The sequence below is a fragment of the Polistes canadensis genome, unplaced genomic scaffold, assembly GCF_001313835.1.
Source record: "Polistes canadensis isolate GaletaPanama2010 unplaced genomic scaffold, ASM131383v1 scaffold_121, whole genome shotgun sequence".
In the NCBI taxonomy this organism is placed as follows: domain Eukaryota; kingdom Metazoa; phylum Arthropoda; class Insecta; order Hymenoptera; family Vespidae; genus Polistes; species Polistes canadensis.
In genome coordinates, this window is record NW_014569668.1 from 243853 (window position 1) to 262559 (window position 18707).

General features: G+C 33.1%; 5 protein-coding genes across 7 annotated transcripts in view; 2 read left to right on the forward strand and 3 right to left on the reverse strand.

Moving 5' to 3' along the window:
* Positions 1–9635, forward strand: part of LOC106788000 (GTP-binding protein RAD-like) — a 13855-nt gene extending 4220 nt beyond the window's left edge. The window contains exons 2-8 of one of the 3 annotated variants that reach the window (XM_014750859.1): positions 233–445; positions 879–1131; positions 5884–6113; positions 6199–6362; positions 6424–6515; positions 6611–6803; positions 7643–9635. In XM_014750859.1, the coding sequence (XP_014606345.1) occupies positions 233–445; positions 879–1131; positions 5884–6113; positions 6199–6362; positions 6424–6515; positions 6611–6803; positions 7643–7878 (1381 nt within the window). In that variant the 3' untranslated portion in view covers positions 7879–9635. Of the gene's footprint in view, positions 1–232; positions 446–878; positions 1132–5883; positions 6114–6198; positions 6363–6423; positions 6516–6610; positions 6804–6896; positions 7319–7604 lie in introns of those variants that run through there. The other 2 variants (XM_014750862.1, XM_014750861.1) reach the window with 2 other exon arrangements.
* On the reverse strand, positions 1774–5887 carry LOC106788001 (voltage-dependent anion-selective channel protein 1-like). Its single transcript, XM_014750863.1, has 4 exons — positions 4751–5887; positions 4241–4466; positions 3377–3589; positions 1774–2362 (listed from the first exon to the last, which is right to left on the reverse strand). The coding sequence occupies exons 1-4, from the start codon at positions 4910–4912 to the stop codon at positions 2097–2099; spliced, it is 867 nt and encodes a 288-aa protein (XP_014606349.1). The 5' UTR covers positions 4913–5887; the 3' UTR covers positions 1774–2096.
* A 4548-nt stretch (positions 9636–14183) lies between the features above and the next one.
* LOC106788009 (small proline-rich protein 2F-like) lies at positions 14184–14642 on the reverse strand. Its single transcript, XM_014750880.1, has 2 exons — positions 14557–14642; positions 14184–14448 (listed from the first exon to the last, which is right to left on the reverse strand). The coding sequence occupies exons 1-2, from the start codon at positions 14640–14642 to the stop codon at positions 14184–14186; spliced, it is 351 nt and encodes a 116-aa protein (XP_014606366.1).
* A 298-nt stretch (positions 14643–14940) lies between these two features.
* On the forward strand, positions 14941–15546 carry LOC106788008 (mitochondrial pyruvate carrier 2-like). Its single transcript, XM_014750879.1, has 3 exons — positions 14941–15055; positions 15111–15252; positions 15335–15546. Exons 1-3 carry the CDS (start codon positions 14956–14958, stop codon positions 15462–15464), a joined length of 372 nt encoding a protein of 123 aa, XP_014606365.1. The 5' UTR covers positions 14941–14955; the 3' UTR covers positions 15465–15546.
* LOC106788007 (peptidylprolyl isomerase domain and WD repeat-containing protein 1) lies at positions 15532–18383 on the reverse strand. Its single transcript, XM_014750877.1, has 8 exons — positions 17880–18383; positions 17697–17799; positions 17407–17603; positions 17126–17319; positions 16704–17041; positions 16435–16624; positions 15783–16358; positions 15532–15708 (listed from the first exon to the last, which is right to left on the reverse strand). Exons 1-8 carry the CDS (start codon positions 17974–17976, stop codon positions 15565–15567), a joined length of 1839 nt encoding a protein of 612 aa, XP_014606363.1. The 5' UTR covers positions 17977–18383; the 3' UTR covers positions 15532–15564.
* Positions 18384–18707: the final 324 nt, after the last annotated feature.

Here is an 18707-nt window from a genome sequence, read left to right on the forward strand (position 1 = left end):
AACAATTATCCAACGAGTCTCATTCACACGATATTTAATAAGTGTTCGCTCGAAAGGATCGCTCGAAAGGATCGCTCGAAAGAATCCCTCGAAAGGAAGGAACACGCCCCGAAGAATCTATTTTATCAGTATGATTGCACGTGGGAATCGTTCCCTCCTAACGAGAATAGGAGAACATCGTTGATTTCCAAAGAGGGGAATGTGAAGCATCGTTTTATCTTCGGCATTTCAGGAAGCAAGAGGGTTCCGGAACCGATACAAAGGGCAGAAAGTGGAACAAAAGGGCTTTCCAAAGGCGAAGTAGCGAAATTGAGGTACAATTTCACCGTAGCTCCTTGTCCAGTGCTCAAGGACATGGAATATTAGATGGACCAAAATCGCCAACGCCCACTCGACGAAGAAGTTCTAGTATAGCCGTTGCCAGACCTACACCCGATTTACACAGGTACTTTTCAAAAATGTCGACAAAATATTTCACTACAATTCGTTTAATCAAAATTGCAAAATTTCATTGTTTCCACGATAATCGAGAGATTTTTCAACACATATTTCGATATGCGATCGTTATTTATAAGTAACTTTGATCATATTATACAACGGTACATTTTTTCTGTCCAATATTTCAAACATATTGAAAACAAAACAGCACGTTTTGGAAAAAGTGATGAGAGTGAATTTAGATGCGACCGAAAAATCGACACCACGAAGTTGTCGACATTTACGATGCGCGGGCAAAGCGATTTCAAATTTACGGCCTGAAAGTCTTCTCTTCTTCTTCCTCTCTTTTTTGTTAAATATATTTTTCTAACACGATATGCCGACGCATCGAATTGAGATAGAAAACGATAAAAGAATCGATCCTGACTTGGGTAATTCAGATTTTTACAGGCGGAAGCAGGTCCTTGGGGACACCTTTCGCCATCGTTGAGAAGTCAAAGCTTGACCGCAGCAGTAAGTCCTGGAGCAGCTTCTACATCTTCCCATCTTATCGTTAGTCCAGGCACAAGTCCTGGTGGTCCTAGTCCTACCAGTCCTGCAGGCTCAGTTGGACAAGGAACAGGATCTCGTGTATCTATGCCAAGGCAATATCGTGGTAGAACAAGTAGTATGCCAGCAGTACCACGACATAGGGTAAGTGTTAAATAAATCCTATATTAAGCAACTCGAACAATTTTTCATTCTTATCGTTCTCAGAGAGCTATACAAATCTAATCCGATTAATGTAATCACTTCTTTGTTTTTCTTATCTTTTTTTTATATCGTTCCTGAAAGTAGATATCACTCGTTACTTCATCGATTATTTTCTTCACGAAAATCATCTATCAAAGGTAAACCTTTTAAGCTCCTATATTTAAATGCAGACTTTTTTAAACACATATTATAAATGGATTAGCTGTTACTGGAGCGTTTAAACATTTCTCATTGGCGAAGCTCGCAAATAAAGAGTACCGATAAACCATGAAGTCCTACTTTTATCGCAAAGCAATATATTCAAGTTTTGTTTAAATAAGTTATGTTTTTTAAACTACTGTAATGGGGATAAATTATTAATAATAATAAAAATTATTTATTATTCGAATCTCTTGGATCTCTTTTACTTTTAATTTTATGCTCATTTAAAAAAATGAAAGGAACAATATAAAAATAGATCGGATAAAGTCCCACCACGTTTAAAATCTTACAAAAATGTGAAAATAAATAAATACAACGATGACGTTTTTTTTTTATTTATTATTATCAGAAAACATTACGAACGAGAAAGCAAATCGCTTTTCATATTATCGTTCTTTATTAATCGATGCAGAAACAGCTAAAATATAACAATAATCATGAGCATCATAGCGAATAAATTTTGATATTAACAAATGATTTCTCATAGTAGACAACGTCGCTTGAAAACGCGTTCAATTCGTGTTTTATTAATTACAACAAAATATTATTGTATCATTACAAATAAATACGTTGTTATTGCGCGACAAAAAATGATGCGAAAATTCTAAAGTTCGTTGGACTCGTTTTATCAAAAAGTTATGACGATTGATCGTGACTATAAAAATGAAATCATATCTCAAATATTTCGAATAATGTTCTCATCTTCAAGCTTCTATGTAGTATCCCATGCCAACTTTGTGATTTCCTCTGTTAATATTCGTACAATCGAAGCAAAAGGAAAAGGAGACCGTCGCATTCTCGTTCAACTTCAGTTGCAAGCTCGTACCCAATTGCATAGCGTTGTTCATCTTGAACCGTAGAATCGAATCTTCGTCTAATTTGTATTTCGCTGCTACCCCAACCATCCATTTGTGCAATCTTCCGCTTTTCGCCGATATTCCATTCAATGCGATATCCCAATCTGAATTAACTTTAGAAGAAAAAATAAAAAAATAAACGGAATGTAAAAAACAATAAACGATATCGTGTGTGATCTTAATCAAATTTATTTATGTATTAGTCATTTTTAGATTATATTGCGTATAACCAAAACATAGAGATAGATAATTATGAATATATACATTTTGAAGAAATTTAGAGAGATTTATTTTGTATAATTATATAATTATTTATCACTCATTTTTAGGCCAGATGAGAGTTTTTTTCGACAATTATTTTTATTTTCTTCAGTCGGAAAATAGAAAACGAATTCATTACGTATTCTAATGGCCACTTTGCTCGGTAGTTGTAACGTAAAAAGCATTGCTATTGTTTAAGGCAACGAAAATGCTCCCATTTTCTCCCGATTGTTAAATGTTCATAGCGAAGTGAAAAGGTACACGGAAAAATTCAATTAGTAGTTTAAAGCTTTAAGCTCTTCCTGTTACATTCGCGAAAATAAATTGTCTTGTTCTGACAGCTCTGTAAATTCTAAACATTACTGAGAAACGTTCACGGAATAATGTTTACTTCACTTTATTCGCGAATAATGCTTTCAATCTTATAAATTCAAAAATCTTTTCTCAAGTAACAAAAATTTGTAATCGTTTAATATTATTTTCAAGGTATCAAATACTTTAATTACCAAAGTAATTAAAACAGTTAAACGATTCATTTATTTTATAAAAAAAGGGATAACGAGCTGTCTTCGTTAACGAAAAACATCAAAATACGGAATAGCGTTTCTCAAACTTTTTGCCATGCGATCCAATAAATACATTTGTTTGCAATGGTACCACCCTGTCTAAATGTTTATATAATAATGTAATATTTATGAGCAGAATTACATTATGTTATTTCAAAAATACGGCTGTTATTACAGTATTCTCTTCTCGCAAAAGCATTCTACGAAAATTTGTCGGAAATTTGTCGCAAATGAATTAATCGAATCGCAAAACATAAGTTGAAAAAAACGCTGACAGAAAATAATAGAAAAATAATGAACCTTTATACAAGACAGAACAACCAAACTCGTGTGGTATCAAAGTGCATCTCAAATGGAAGGCTAAGTCTCGGTATCCAAAAGCGAATCCTAAATCGTTCTTCGTAAGCTCTTTGGTAGCTGTTTTATAACCACATTGGTAACCCACGAAGAGCTCTTTAAACCTCACGACTATTGCACCGTAAACATTTAAGTTTGAATCGAAGTTTTCGTTGGCTGTGAAAAAAAGATTTTATTTACAAGATAACTCAAATTACGGATAAATTTGTTTTCAAACGTACATTTGCAAGAGAGACTTAAACGTTAACGACAATTGTTCGCGAATAAGTGGCACGTGTTTATCGTAAATCAAATGTACGAACTTAAATAATCAAGTTTCCTCGCGAACAATAAAGTTTCTTTTTTTCTTTCACTCTTCTAACGCCTTTAGAATATAGAAATCATATAGAAATATGATTGAATTCTGTGACGGTACGTTTTAATATAAAACTCTCTCTTATCTCCGGAGTTATAATCAAATAATAGAAATATTATTTCGTACTGTAATAGAGTTCGCCAACATTTTTATGAAAGAGAAGGTGGTATAGAATATCAATAAAATTTGTTCGTAAAGAATATTTTATTGTTGGATATTTCTCATCGGCAAAATTATTGGATTTGGAACGGACAATAGAACAGTACACATCTACACATTGATGAGAATATAATTTAATTAGAAAAAAAAAAAAAAGAAAAGAAAATAATCACCCGTTACGAGAAATTAATGCGTCAACGAATTAAGTCTCTCATGTATTTTGCCTTGGCAACATTTTATGCGTTTTCGTACAAATTTTCTACAAAAGAGAGAAAGAAGAAAAGAATACCAACCTAACGTGCAAATTCCATTGACCCTATCGTTGATGTACTTCGTGTCGAGTTTCATGCCCTTAAATGTAGTTTGCGGATTGTAAAAGAACTCGGATAACAGGGTAAGACCATCGAGAAGTTTCCCAGTCATTTCACAGCCTAAAAAAGCCGTTCCGTCGGATGTCCATTTTTGCACGATATTTCCATAGTTTTCAGTATTGTATTTAGTTTCCAAGAGACCGTTCAACTATTCGTCCATATGAAAAAGAAGTCAACGTAAACTTAGTTCATAACTATTTTTATATCCCCAATGGCATTCCTGAAATTGTTCTTATGTTTTATTAAACAATCTATATTTCCAAGATCAAACATCAATAATGAATAAAAATCAAGAAAGTTGGAAAAATATGAAAGCTAGTACTTATATAACAATAAATGTGATATTCTAGGATCGAAGATACATTAAACAAATTAATGAGTATAAATGATACGTTCGAAAGAAAATAAAATAGTTCACGTTATTTATCATACCTTCAAAGTATCGGCATTTATAAACAAGTCACTGGTCATTTCGAATATACCAGTTTTCTTAGACTTGACGTTTAATTTAAAAAGACCTTTGCCATAGTAATAACCTGTCTTGAAGACATCTCGTGCACTTTTACCTAGATCCGAGAAATTAGGTACTTCCATGCCGATGATGATTAGAATGATCAAAGGATCAAAGGATGACGACAAAAATAACAACTTTGATGGCAAATAAAAATGAGAAAAGTGTTATTCTAAGAATTAGATAGATAGATTAGAAAAGTTATCGGTCTAATTTTGGCCGACGTAAACGATCACGTTGACTTTCTCGTCGTTGTGATCGTAATTTTGAATTGATTGGATCGAGATCGAACGAACGATAGGAGGAGGACCTTTGCGTTCGTAAAGAGTAACATCGCCGGCTTTTCTTGCCAAACCTTTTAAATGACTCACAAAAATCTCTTTTCATAAGAATTTTCCACTATCTTGAAGACACTAATGACAAATCACCGAAAACCGACGACATTCGTCCCCGCGAATTTTCTTATAGAAAGAAACGAGTCGCGATCGAGGAGACATCGACTGAAATAAAAATTCGATTTTCGATTAAATCGATCAATAATCGTTTTATAAACTTCCAACTTCCAAATCTTCTCGACTCCAAAGGGATAGCTATAATAATAATTTAACGATATAATTTAATCATTTAAGAATGCTCATTTACATTTGTAAGCGATAATATTTGAATGAGATTGAATCACTTGCGACCATTAATTCCTGTCGAATTTCCCTCCTTCCTCTTTCTCTCTTTCTTATTCGACGAGTTGTCAAATGAAAAGAAGTAAATATATATCGGTGGGTGACTGCAAGATCATATGAGACTATAGAGGGTTAAGAAAAATCAGCTGACTAATCGTCGAGAAAGAGAGAGAGAGAGAAATCTAATTGAATTAGCGTATAGTATTAGTCGCATCAGGGATTCGCTATGACCTTAATCTACGTTTGAAAGTTTGCCAGTAGTATTGTTTGAAACCTCGCGGAACAACGACTCGCGCAATTTGCAACGCAAACAGACCACTCAACGATATTCTTCACGCAATTCTTTTGAATACCCAAATTCATTTCCATTTTTGCAGCCAATGTTGGCAGAAACGAAACGCGGTGGTGGCGGTGCTGGCGGTGGTGGTGTCGAAGACGGAGAAACCGAAGATTCCATCGAATATTACAGATTAAGATCGTTCTCCATTACAGCGAATGGGGTTTTCAATCTCGGCGATTCGTTGAAGAGCCGTCGTAGTAAGAGTATCAATAGTGTTACCTCTTGTGGCACTAGTTGCAGTAGCACGAGAGAAGCTCGATTACTCAGGTGAGATTCAAAAGCAAAGAAACAAGAAAAAAAAAAAAAAAAAGAAAATATTGAAAAAAGAGCCTCGTGTCTTTTCTTGTTCCAGCTCGGCTTCGCAACTCTCTGGAATCGAAACAGAGGAGGAAACGAGCAACGAACGCATTGCTACGTACAAGGTTGGCATGCTAGGTGCATCTGGGGTTGGTAAAACCGCTCTGACGGCGCAATTTACGACCAGTGATTACATTTGCGCATACGATGCTTCGTTAGGTAAATAATTTGAACGTTTTAACGCTCATTCGGATAATTAGAAGTAATTATTATCTTATAGACGAAGAGTACGGCCAAAAAAGTGTTTCCGTTATGCTCGACGGTCAAGAAACCGAATTGGAAATCATTGATCATCCGAGCTCGGAAATGTCGGTAAGCAAATACCATTAATAATCGATACTTAAATCAAATACGGACATTCATTGGATCTCTGTTAGGATTGAAATTCGATATTCCATTGATTCGAGGTCGAGACGTTTTGTTCGACCTACAATCCAGATGTCTACGTTGTCGTCTATTCTGTGGTAGACCAAAGGAGTATGAAGATAGCAGAGGATACTTTGCTTTATCTATGGAATAGTGACTATATGACGAGCCACGGTGTCATCCTGGTTGGGAACAAAGTCGATCTTGAAAGGAAACGGGAGGTCTCCTCTATGGGTAAGTCAATCCGCAGGAACTTTAAACCCTTCAACTAGATTTACGACTAGCAACTTCAACGTCTGATGAGTGTAGGATGCACTATTGTTCCAGAATCGAGAATCGAACCTACGTGCTACATCACGCAATTTACATACTTCTTACGTTAATACTTGCCGTAGAGAAATACCCGCATATATTTTCATTAACTTTGAAATTATCATTCACGTAAATGAACTTTCGAAATTTATGCTCAAAGGTTATAAATAAATTGCATGTCCGTTATACAACTTTGGATTTATAATATATTGACCATAAATATGAATCATTGTTATCTTTTCAAAAGTTTTCTCTAAACAAGACGTAACAGTTTTTCACGGTAAAGTTATAACGTCAATCTAGACGCTACTATTATCCAAGATGAAATCCTTAAAGTTATAAAATAAGTTAGTTTAGATTTTATCGCACGTTTCCTTGTTAATTCTAGCAGTAACTGCGCGATATTAGGCCTACTAAACTTAATTAAAACTTTCAAACTTATAATAGATATTTTCATCTTCTTAAGAAAAGATAGTAATTTTCCATAAAATACTATTGTATTCTCAATTAAAAAATTATAGAATCACCAAAACTTTTTATACCTATTTGTCCTTAGTAATGCATAGTATAAGTTCAGTTTCAACCTTTTTTAACAGCCTACATACATACTCGTAAATATATATAAATGCTCATATGTTAGTTAGTACATTTATAAATATTATATTTTGTATATTATACATATTTTAAATATATTCTAAATACGTGATGAACATAATTTATTAGGACAAAGGTGAAATGAAATATCGAATTTACGTTAACAGCCGGGCGACGCTTGGCAAACAACTGTGGTTGCAAATTCATCGAGACGTCGTCGGGATTGGCTCACCATGTCGATGAACTTCTAGTCGGTATCCTGGCGCAAATAAAATTAAATCCTCAACGTGATCGAAATCAAACTACAAGACAAAAAAGAAGTAAACACCGTAGAAGAATTTTAAAACACTTGCTTGGTTTCAAACGGAAAACCAAGAGCTGCGAGAATCTTTTTGTTCTTTAAGGATTTATTTATTTTATCTTAAATGCCCGCGAAGACAGTAAATCGATGTATAAATTGCATGAAAAAATAATATCTATTCAATTAATAATGTTTTCACATTTTCATCGATCTGCGTGAATATTATGACAATTTTAATAACGTCGATCAATGTTCCTCGACGTTAGAAATATCGAGAATGAATTTTAATTATTATTTCATACCAATTATAATTGATACATTAATAATAATAACAATAATATTCACCTGGATCGATTAAAATAGAATATATATTGCATAAAAAGTGAGCTATACGGTTATTAATCATTGCGTATTGATTGGTTACATTCTCGTGATCATTTGTTATAGATTGGTCACATTCTCATGATTGATCTATCAATCTGGCCGATCACCAAGTGATGATTAATAGCAATATTGCTTCCCTCGTACCTCATCGAAAACAACAAATATACAGGGTGTCGCAGCAAAAAATGAAAATGCCTAAATATCTCCTTTGTTTACAATTGTATAAAAGAAACTATTGCAGGGGGTGGGAATATAATATAATGGTTGATAGAATTTTTTCTTAGAGTCATTTATTTATGAGATTTTAAGGTAATCGATGTTTCTTTAAACGGGACCCTATTTTTTTTTATTTACTGGCCGAGACACCTCGTATACATAAATAATTATTTATTATATATGTATATATTTTCATGCGAATTGATGAAGTGTATAATTTCTCAAGCGCATTTTAGATTTATTTTTAATACGACTACCGATAACGATGCGACGATGTCGATTGCCGTAGCAACGAGAAGGAAAGATGATAGTTCGTTACGTAATAACTCATCGAATTATTTCCGATCGTAAGTTTTATTCGGTGTGTCGATACTTCGACGATATCGTAAAATATAACCAACTACAAAAAAAAGAAAAAAAAAAAAGAAAAAAAAAAAGAAATAAAATTGATCCTAAATCTTATTGATTATCGCATATTAAAAATCGAAAAATAGAAAATTACTTTGAATATTACAAAAATCTTGTCCAAAACTTACGTGACATCAGAGGAAGCGGTCCAAAAATAATAACGAATAAAAAATGACACAGAAAATATATTATATGTTAACGGATAGATTGTACAAAAAAGTGAATTGTGCCAAAGGCATAGCAAACAAAAAATGAAAAGAATAGTTTCTAATCTATCTCTTTCTATGTTATCGAATCTGTCTTTTCTCTCTCTCTCTCTCTCTCTCTCTCTTTTTCTCTCCCTCCCTCCCTCCCTCTCCCTCTTTCTCTTTCAATGAGTAAAACGAAATTAACAGACCAAAGTACGTATTCATAACGACAATGCAATTTGACTTTCATCAAACAAAAAATGACCAAAAAAATATATAATAAAACCGAAAGAAAAGTCTTAATGCTAAAAAAAAAATGTCTCATTGCCAAAGTCATTATTACTTTGAAGTATCTATTAAGCGCGCGCATTTGTATGCGTGTGACGACACGCGCACGCGTAAAAGAATGGCTCGATAACTCGCTTTTCTCACTTTCCATCAAAGGGAACCCGCGATCTCGTTAAAAAAATGTTACTTTCAAATGGTCCAAACACACTTGCAACAACTCTTACCTTAGAAAGTTCTATGTTATTCATAAATCATACGTATCAAGTTCACATGACCAATCGAATCATGATCAATTGTACTACGCAAATTAATATTGATGCGTACTTCTCATTGATATAACATAATTCTACGAAATAAAACTAATTATTATTAATATTATTATAATTATTAATATTATTATAATTATTATTGTTTTAATTATCATTTTATTATTATTATTGTTCGAGATAACGAATCAAAGAAATTTTTAAAAATGTATCTGTACTTATTATATATCTACAAACATACACATACATATATATATATATATATATATATAATATTTTTAAAAAATAATATCGTTAAGGCTTTGCTTATACTTTGTTAACTATTCATAAATAAATAAATATTAATTTTCAATCAGAGAACAAAGATTATTATTATTCAAAAAGATATTTTCTCGCGATTAATTTGATTAAGGAAAGCGTTCTGTTTAAAATGCGTAACACGTTGACGATACACGTCGCTTATTATAATCCATACTATTATTAGAAATCTGAAACAGTATTTGATTAAATGCATAAAGGATTGTAAATAACAATTAATCACTGCAAGTATGAGATTGATACCAGACAAAAATGATTAGGCTCTTTTGATAAGCATTGCATCGAAAAGTTCTTATTTTGGGGGTTGCAACATCATCATTTTTCAAGTGACTTTTGTCCTCGCGACCACTTGACCTCCCGTTAACTACTCTCACCTAAGCTACGATTTGTTGTCACGTTGTTCGTCACGTCGTTCGTCACGTCGTTAGTTGTTATTCGAACGGCTTCGGAGTAGCGCTCGATCTAAAATTGCAACCAGTCTCTTTTATTAGATCCGATTCATTTCATGCCGAGTTCATTCTCGTTCAATCCAATTTAGCAAAAGCACACGCTTTTTCTTTTCCAATAAAGTAGTAGTCCTAATCAATGATCTTATCGTAAGATCAAAAACATTTCCATAAAACCCATCATAGCACAGTCAAAAAAAGGCCAACTACCAGATTTTCTGATAATTGTGAAAAAACTTGATATAATAGTAATTCGACGACGCTGAATCGAATGGTGCTAATTTTTTTGCAATTGGATCACGAAATCTTTGAGAAAAAGGGTAAAAAATGGCCATATCTTAGAATCTAGGCATTTAAACGAAAAAAGTTTCAAACAAAAGTTGTAGACAATTGAAAAATACATAAAAAATGTTCTGAGGTTTATCTTCGTATTTSCAAAAATAAGCAAGAAAATAAAGGTGAAAGGTAATTGTAAGAGTGGGKGCAAGCCCCGCCTCTTCGTCGGTCTTTACACGCGAGCGAGCTAGTGTGCGTTATCTTGTGGTCTCTCGGTCGTGTATTCGAGTGCGAATGAGACAAGAAACCAATATTTCTCTCTTTCTATTTTTTCCTTCCGTAGCGAGAATTTTTCGTTTTGACGATCGAGTGTCGAGCGTTCTGTTTATCTATATATATATCGGCGTATAAGCACGGCATTTTTAAATCGAATCTTGATGCTTATGGCACGCCGTTTTTTTATTTATTGTAAGTAGTATCGTCTCTGTTGCACGCGCCGGTTATAAATGTTCGATTCTTCGTGGAGGAATTTTTTTTTTTATAAATTTTTCTATCCCCTTAAGTTATACAAATTCTTTTCACATTTCTTAATTCGAATTATATACAGGAAAGAAAATTAAAATTATTACAACAAAATTTGGAACAATAAATTGTTTATCATTTTGCGCAAATAAAGGAAGATTTATTACTTGAATTACAGTTAACATTTTATTATTTAATAGGTATATACATTTTATTTTTTAACAATATATAAAATATATACAATATATAAACAATATATAAATAATATATATATATTTTAAGAATATACATATATATATTCTAATCATTGTCAGAAAACTTAAAAGAATTTGCTGCAACGGAAAATTCTGTTTGTACTCACAAAGTTAAAGATACCCGACAAAGGGTTGTAAAAAATATTGAGAATATATTTGTTCAGTATCACGGTTTTTCTTCTACAAACATCAAAAGGTTATTGATAACTATTTGGCAACCGTGTTCGGTATCCTATCATAAGTCCTAGAACTTGGAGAGTGTTGCAATTGGTGAACCACCTCTACTGTAAGGTCACACCGACGCTCTTTTTGGGACACGCCTTATAAGTGGCTAGGGAAGATCACTTCGTCTTAATTTTAGTTTACCAGGTATGCAACATATGCGATGAAGCACTGGTGTGTGCTTCGTTGCAAGTCGTTCCGGTTAAAGAAAAAGGTCTGAGGTCGTTATTAGCGAAAAGCAAAGAACTTGGTGATGGAAAATGGGAGATTTGAAGCAATCGTACCTTGGTTCTCATGCATAGCGCGTGCCGCCAAAGGTACGCAAGGGCAACAATCAAAAGTGTGGTCGCAAAAGTTGCAAAACTGAAAGCTTCATCGACATTTTCTGCTGAAACACCAAGTACGTCGGCTTTCTGAATCGGCGCTCACGGAAAATGAATTCAATTTCCGTGACTTGTGCTTAATATGTGCACAGCCATGGAAAGGAAACAACAAGCAATGCTCCATGATACAGAACGACTATATGAAGGAAAGGTTTCTCAATATAGCTGAACAGCGAAACGATGACATGAGCATCGATGTGCAACTTCGATTGAAAGACGTCAATTCTGTAGTTGCTGTCGGCGCACGATATCATACAAAATGTTACATACTGTTTTCGAAAAAAAAGCAGCACAGCTCGTCCGAAAAAATATCGAGAATCACGATTATAAGAACGATTCTTATCAGCCATCTGGAAAATTTCTTCATTCAATTCAACGAGACATTCCTCCACTTCTTCGTGTACTTATTGATCGACTTATTGCACCGAATTCACTAGAAAATGTCGACGTCGATGAAGAGCGATATTTCGTGCAACGAAGTATAATAGCCCATTCTATTGTAGCTTTCATACGATGTTTACATTCACCGCAAATGCGGATCAAAGTTGATTATCGATATTCTTAATAAATTAGGCTTCTGCGTGTCATATTATCAACTGCAACAGTACGATGCATCGATCATCATGGATCCACCGAAATTCGTATTTGAAGACGATGTTTGTGTGGAGTAGGGGAGCTTGACCAATTGCAACACTCTCCAAGTTCTAGGACTTATGATAGGATACCGAACACGGTTGCCAAATAGTTATCAATAACCTTCTGATGTTTGTAGAAGAAAAACCGTGATACTGAACAAATATATTCTCAATATTTTTTACAACCCTTTGTCGGGTATCTTTAACTTTGTGAGTACAAACAGAATTTTCCGTTGCAGCAAATTCTTTTAAGTTTTCTGACAATGATTAGAATATATATATGTATATTCTTAAAATATATATATATTATTTATATATTGTTTATATATTGTATATATTTTATATATTGTTAAAAAATAAAATGTATATACCTATTAAATAATAAAATGTTAACTGTAATTCAAGTAATAAATCTTCCTTTATTTGCGCAAAATGATAAACAATTTATTGTTCCAAATTTTGTTGTAATAATTTTAATTTTCTTTCCTGTATATAATTCGAATTAAGAAATGTGAAAAGAATTTGTATAACTTAAGGGGATAGAAAAATTTATAAAAAAAAAAATTCCTCCACGAAGAATCGAACATTTATAACCGGCGCGTGCAACAGAGACGATACTACTTACAATAAATAAAAAAACGGCGTGCCATAAGCATCAAGATTCGATTTAAAAATGCCGTGCTTATACGCCGATATATATATAGATAAACAGAACGCTCGACACTCGATCGTCAAAACGAAAAATTCTCGCTACGGAAGGAAAAAATAGAAAGAGAGAAATATTGGTTTCTTGTCTCATTCGCACTCGAATACACGACCGAGAGACCACAAGATAACGCACACTAGCTCGCTCGCGTGTAAAGACCGACGAAGAGGCGGGGCTTGCMCCCACTCTTACAATTACCTTTCACCTTTATTTTCTTGCTTATTTTTGSAAATACGAAGATAAACCTCAGAACATTTTTTATGTATTTTTCAATTGTCTACAACTTTTGTTTGAAACTTTTTTCGTTTAAATGCCTAGATTCTAAGATATGGCCATTTTTTACCCTTTTTCTCAAAGATTTCGTGATCCAATTGCAAAAAAATTAGCACCATTCGATTCAGCGTCGTCGAATTACTATTATATCAAGTTTTTTCACAATTATCAGAAAATCTGGTAGTTGGCCTTTTTTTGACTGGGCTACAATAAAATATAAATGTCTCTTCCCAATTAACCTGTACTTTTTCTCTTTCTACAGACGAAGCATGTTTATTTTAATTGAAACACGAAAATTTAAACTTCCAGCTTTGTTATAGCTTCTTTTTAATAACTCTATACAGTGAATACACACGATGGATGTATATAAATAAAATACATATAAGAAAAACGATTATTGGATTCGGTCCAAAAGTAGCGCATAAATTCTTCTTTTACTTTCGTCAATTTCTCTGAACGGATTCCGAGAGTTTCATTTGAATATTTCTGGCATATAATTATCGGAAAATCTTTTTTAGATAACGTCTCTATCGAATGAGAAAGAATGTCTAACCGTTTTTTCCTTTTTTTCTTCTATTTCTTTCCGCTTGTCTTTTTGTCTGTTCAATCGTATTTTCAAAAATCAGCAAGTACGGGGATAACATGGTAATGGGCAGCAAGGTAGACAGGCAGGTCTTAGCGGCGGCGGCGGCGGAAGTGGCACTGGTAATGGGCACATAGGAGGTGGTAAAGGACGAGGACAGCAGGGTCCTGGTAATAAAGGCAAACAGCATGGCGGTGACGGACAACAAACAGGTCTCTGAGATGGAATGAAACAGCCGATCTCTTGAATTCTAGGCGGCAATATTACACGACATATCGGCTGTGGTGCCACGGTTGGACATTTGCTACAAAGTCATATTTTCAACGGTCAACTCGAATCGACATTAAATAATTGATTATTATAACGTCAAAAAATATATGTTTCTATATTTAGATATTCTGTAAGGCATTACCAACAATCGATAGCGCAAATGAGATACTTCAATTCTTCCATATCGTTCCAACATGGCGTCATCTCTTCTTTAATATTGCAACTCATTTTAATACTATTGTGAATGATTAATATTTTGGAACCTTTTATACTTGAATTTACGATAATAGAAGTCTAAATTATAAACATCGATGAAATTTAAATGAATCGAAAGCTATAGAAAAATCGATAATCGATGCGTCGGTAAAAAATGACAGCATTGTTTCATAGATCGATTATAGACATTTTTATTGGTTTACGTTACTTTTCTTGATTGTAAAAATTATACGCTTTATTTTTATATCTTTCTTTCTCGATCAATAAATAAAATATTTCGAGTGTATTTACACTGTGTTGTTATATGTATAACTAGCCGTACAATATGCCTATGACCGATAAATCAACTGCTTACAAACGAATCATGTTACAAATCGCATCGTATCTGCCTGCAAAATTTCGTTTTATGTTTTTACATCCTGCAGGTAACATAGGTGAAATTTTTTGTAATTATTAATTACATTGTCCGTCTCTTTGCAGGACCTACAACAGTATTTTTTTGGGCTCCAATCTTTAAATGGGGTTTAGTAATCGCAAACATAGGAGATATTAATCGTCCCGCAGAAACGATTTCCCTTAGTCAAACCGCCAGTCTTATGTTAACAGGCGCGATATGGTCAAGGTCTTATTAGCATATTACATCATTACTACATATTTTATTATTATTAATTTCTTATGCATTTGAATTTCATGAATCAAAGCAGATATTCGCTGGTAATTAAACCAAAAAACTATAACTTGTTTAGTGTAAACGCTTTCACAAGTGTTACAAGTACATACCTTTTTGGAAGAAGAATGTTGTATCGTATGGAGCATAACAGAAAAATGATATAATGAAATCGGTAAGATTCGGAAAGTTATCATCATCCATCAATATAAAAAGATCATAAAGAAAATAATGACATATGTAAATAAATATTTATTTGATATGAAATTATTTAACAGTAATACTGACAATACGAATATCGTCATAAGGCTTATCGGTCTTAGGATTTGTTTTTACTTGACTAATATTTTGTACTACTTCCATTCCTTTGACAACCCTTCCAAATACAGTATGCTTATTATCTAACCAAGGCTGAAATGTTAAATAATGGCAAGGTTAATAAAAATATTAAAGGTGATTGAATGACGTCCGAGTAAAAAACTTACTGTAGGTGTCAAAGTAATAAAGAATTGACTTCCATTTGTATTTGAGCCTGCATTTGCCATACTCAAAGTATATGGTCTGTCATGTTTTAAATGGGATCTAAACTCATCTTCAAATTCACCACCCCATATACTTTCACCACCCGTTCCAGTTCCAGTGGGATCTCCAGTTTGTATCATAAAACCCTTGATTACTCGATGGAATATATGTCCATTGTAATAACCATTTTTAGAATGAACACAGAAATTTTCAACTGTCTTCGGTACATCTTTACCAAAGAGATTTGCATGGATATCGCCAAGCGCAGTATGTATAATTGCCGTGTCATAAATTTTTTGCACATTGCTTGCTTCAGTAAAAGATATAATATCTTCCTTAGAAGGCTTTTCATTGAAGACGTCTCTATCACATTCTGGACTCTTTATATCCTCTGGCTCACGTCTTGTAAACATATAAAATCTATTTTTTTTATGAGCTGTACAGAAAAGAATTGGATCGGGTCGATTCATTTCCATCGTAGGATTTTCAGCAGCTTCCATTTCTACTGATACTGCTGCTGCAGTTTTTCTAGCTTTACCCTAAACATAAATATATAAATAAGCATAAAAATAAATAGGAAATTAAAAGAAAAACATCATTGAAGAAAAGCTATACCTGAAATAAAGCTAATTGCATAGGACGTATATTTTCAGGTTTCCCCATTATTTTAATACACTTGTTCGTATAAAGATTTACAAGTTTAACACCTAACATTGTACTATATAATATCAAATAGCCAGATTCGTCGAAAACTATATTTCCTATGTTTGTTTCGGTTTTATCTAACTCTCTTTCAACAGCCATTCTGAAAAAAGTTTAATGTAGAAGTTATTCGAGGTAATCAAATGAGATGCCTCAAATTATATATTAGTATTATATAATACCTTCGTCCAAATTCCATATTTGGTAATTGTTGCGTATTTTGTTGCAATTCAGAAAATCTTTGAAGACTTTCATCGAATATTCTGTACAATTTACCAGTAAGAAAATTAAAAACTCTTACTTTTCTATCTCCGCTAAGAGATGCAAATCTTTTACCATCGGCAGATACTGCCAAACCACACGGATAAGTTTTATTTTTAGCAAATTCATATAAATCTGTGTCTAATTTTGAATCAAATTTCACACATTTTGGAAATTTATACTCCGTTTTAGGTCCTGTCCAATATTCCAGTATGCCCGTCTTATCAACTGATATACATGTCTCATAGACGGTATTATACTATAATAAAGTTTAAGATACATAAATGAAATAACATTTCTATCCACATGGTATTTTAAAATCAACTAAAATAATAAGTTATACCTTCATGGAAACAACAGGTTTTGTGTGCAACTTGTCAAAAACATGCAATTGTGTACTAGTTCCTTGAGCATCATATATATATATTTTATTTGAATCTTGCGAAGATACAGCAACCACAGCAATCGCATCACCAGCAGAATATATCCACTCGGCACAAAGAGGTACAAACTCTAATTTTATCATATTAATCATATCTGTAAATGCAATATTTGTATTATATAATGCAAGAAAATTTTTTTGAAAATTAGATTTGTATTTTATTAGCAAAAAAATATACCTACCAAAATTAATTATATCAAATATTTTCATAGTTTTATCCAAACTAACTGTACACGCATGTATGCCATTGGAACTTGCTGCCAAATATTGTATTGCCTTCAAATGAGCTCTAAAGTGTTTTACAAATTCTATCAATTCTTCTTGTTTTTTCCAAAACTTTAAATGTCCATCGCAACTAGCAGTAAGTATAAAATATGACCTGTAATAGCAAAAGAGAAAACTATTTATTTTTACATCTGTGTGTGTGGGGGGGGGGGGTAATTAAATTTTTCTCATTATAAAAAACACTAACTTTGTTACCACAATATGAGTTATTACATCTCTGTGCATATAAGATTTTTCATAACATTCACAGCATGGCAAATTACTTAAATATACTTGCTCATACTCTAAGACTGCAAAAATAATAATTCATATTTTTATTTATTAGGTATAGAAAATTTAATATAAACAAACAGGTTATGTATAAACGAACCTTTTTGCTTTTTTTTTAATGGCATTTCCGAAGATGAATGATTAGCACCATCATCATCATTATCATCTTCATCCTGTTTTCTTTTTTCATCAGACATTATCGAAAATAAAAAACTTATCCTTTATAAAAATTCCGTCAGTTTAAATAGCAACAAACAGCGCTACCAACGTGCACGCGGAAAATATCTTAACTATCAAGTTTTATACGTCGCATAACTTCACAAAGGCGATCGATGGGACGATTCCTAGATGCGATATTTCACCATGCGACAGATATTTTCTACATGTCCACCATTACATGACGGTGAACCAAAATGCATCAAAATTATGCACGACTACGTACGTTGATAAAACAATTATAAAAACCTTATAAACAGATTAGAAGGATCTAATTTGTTTTCTGCGGTTTCTAACACAGTATTTTACATAAATCTATTTATTCAAAATGAAATATTGTGAAAATTTTCATGAAATAGACTCGCAACGACAATCAATTCGAGAGTAGTTTCGAGAGTATCGACGATTGGTCAAAATAGATTCACGAAATAACCATATTGTTTTTCAACCAATGACAATCAATGACGATCATAATAACGATGGTTTTCGACAGATTATTATCGATATAGAATGATCAAATTAAATTCTCAAGAATAAAGAAAATTCTCATATAATATAATATTTAATAAATTTCTAATTTTTCAGTTAGTTTCGGTAATAACATGAAAAGGAAGTTGAGGAAATGAAGCGCTGCACCCAGCACGTAGTAGATTACGGAAGACTGATCGGTCAAGGTGGGGATTGGTGGAGGATGGAGCAGGAGGGGGGAGGC

What these genes read in the sequence shown, in the direction of transcription:
- LOC106788001 (XM_014750863.1), bottom strand. Translation starts at nt 4,912, where the DNA reads ATGGAAGTACCTAATTTCTCGGATCTAGGTAAAAGTGCACGAGATGTC. An exon ending in CAATGGAATTTGCACGTTAG is followed by an intron (nt 3,590 to 4,240) that starts GTTGGTATTCTT and finishes TTTTTTTCACAG; the next exon opens with CCAACGAAAACTTCGATTCA. An exon ending in TTGTTCTGTCTTGTATAAAG is followed by an intron (nt 2,363 to 3,376) that starts GTTCATTATTTT and finishes TTTCTTCTAAAG; the next exon opens with TTAATTCAGATTGGGATATC.
- LOC106788009 (XM_014750880.1), bottom strand. Translation starts at nt 14,642, where the DNA reads ATGAGTTGCAATATTAAAGAAGAGATGACGCCATGTTGGAACGATATG. An exon ending in ATTTGCGCTATCGATTGTTG is followed by an intron (nt 14,449 to 14,556) that starts GTAATGCCTTAC and finishes ATGACTTTGTAG; the next exon opens with CAAATGTCCAACCGTGGCAC.
- LOC106788008 (XM_014750879.1), top strand. Translation starts at nt 14,956, where the DNA reads ATGCCTATGACCGATAAATCAACTGCTTACAAACGAATCATGTTACAA. An exon ending in TATGTTTTTACATCCTGCAG is followed by an intron (nt 15,056 to 15,110) that starts GTAACATAGGTG and finishes GTCTCTTTGCAG; the next exon opens with GACCTACAACAGTATTTTTT. An exon ending in ACAGGCGCGATATGGTCAAG is followed by an intron (nt 15,253 to 15,334) that starts GTCTTATTAGCA and finishes GAATCAAAGCAG; the next exon opens with ATATTCGCTGGTAATTAAAC.
- LOC106788007 (XM_014750877.1), bottom strand. Translation starts at nt 17,976, where the DNA reads ATGTCTGATGAAAAAAGAAAACAGGATGAAGATGATAATGATGATGAT. An exon ending in ATTTGATATAATTAATTTTG is followed by an intron (nt 17,320 to 17,406) that starts GTAGGTATATTT and finishes TTGCATTTACAG; the next exon opens with ATATGATTAATATGATAAAA. An exon ending in AATATGGAATTTGGACGAAG is followed by an intron (nt 16,625 to 16,703) that starts GTATTATATAAT and finishes AACTTTTTTCAG; the next exon opens with AATGGCTGTTGAAAGAGAGT.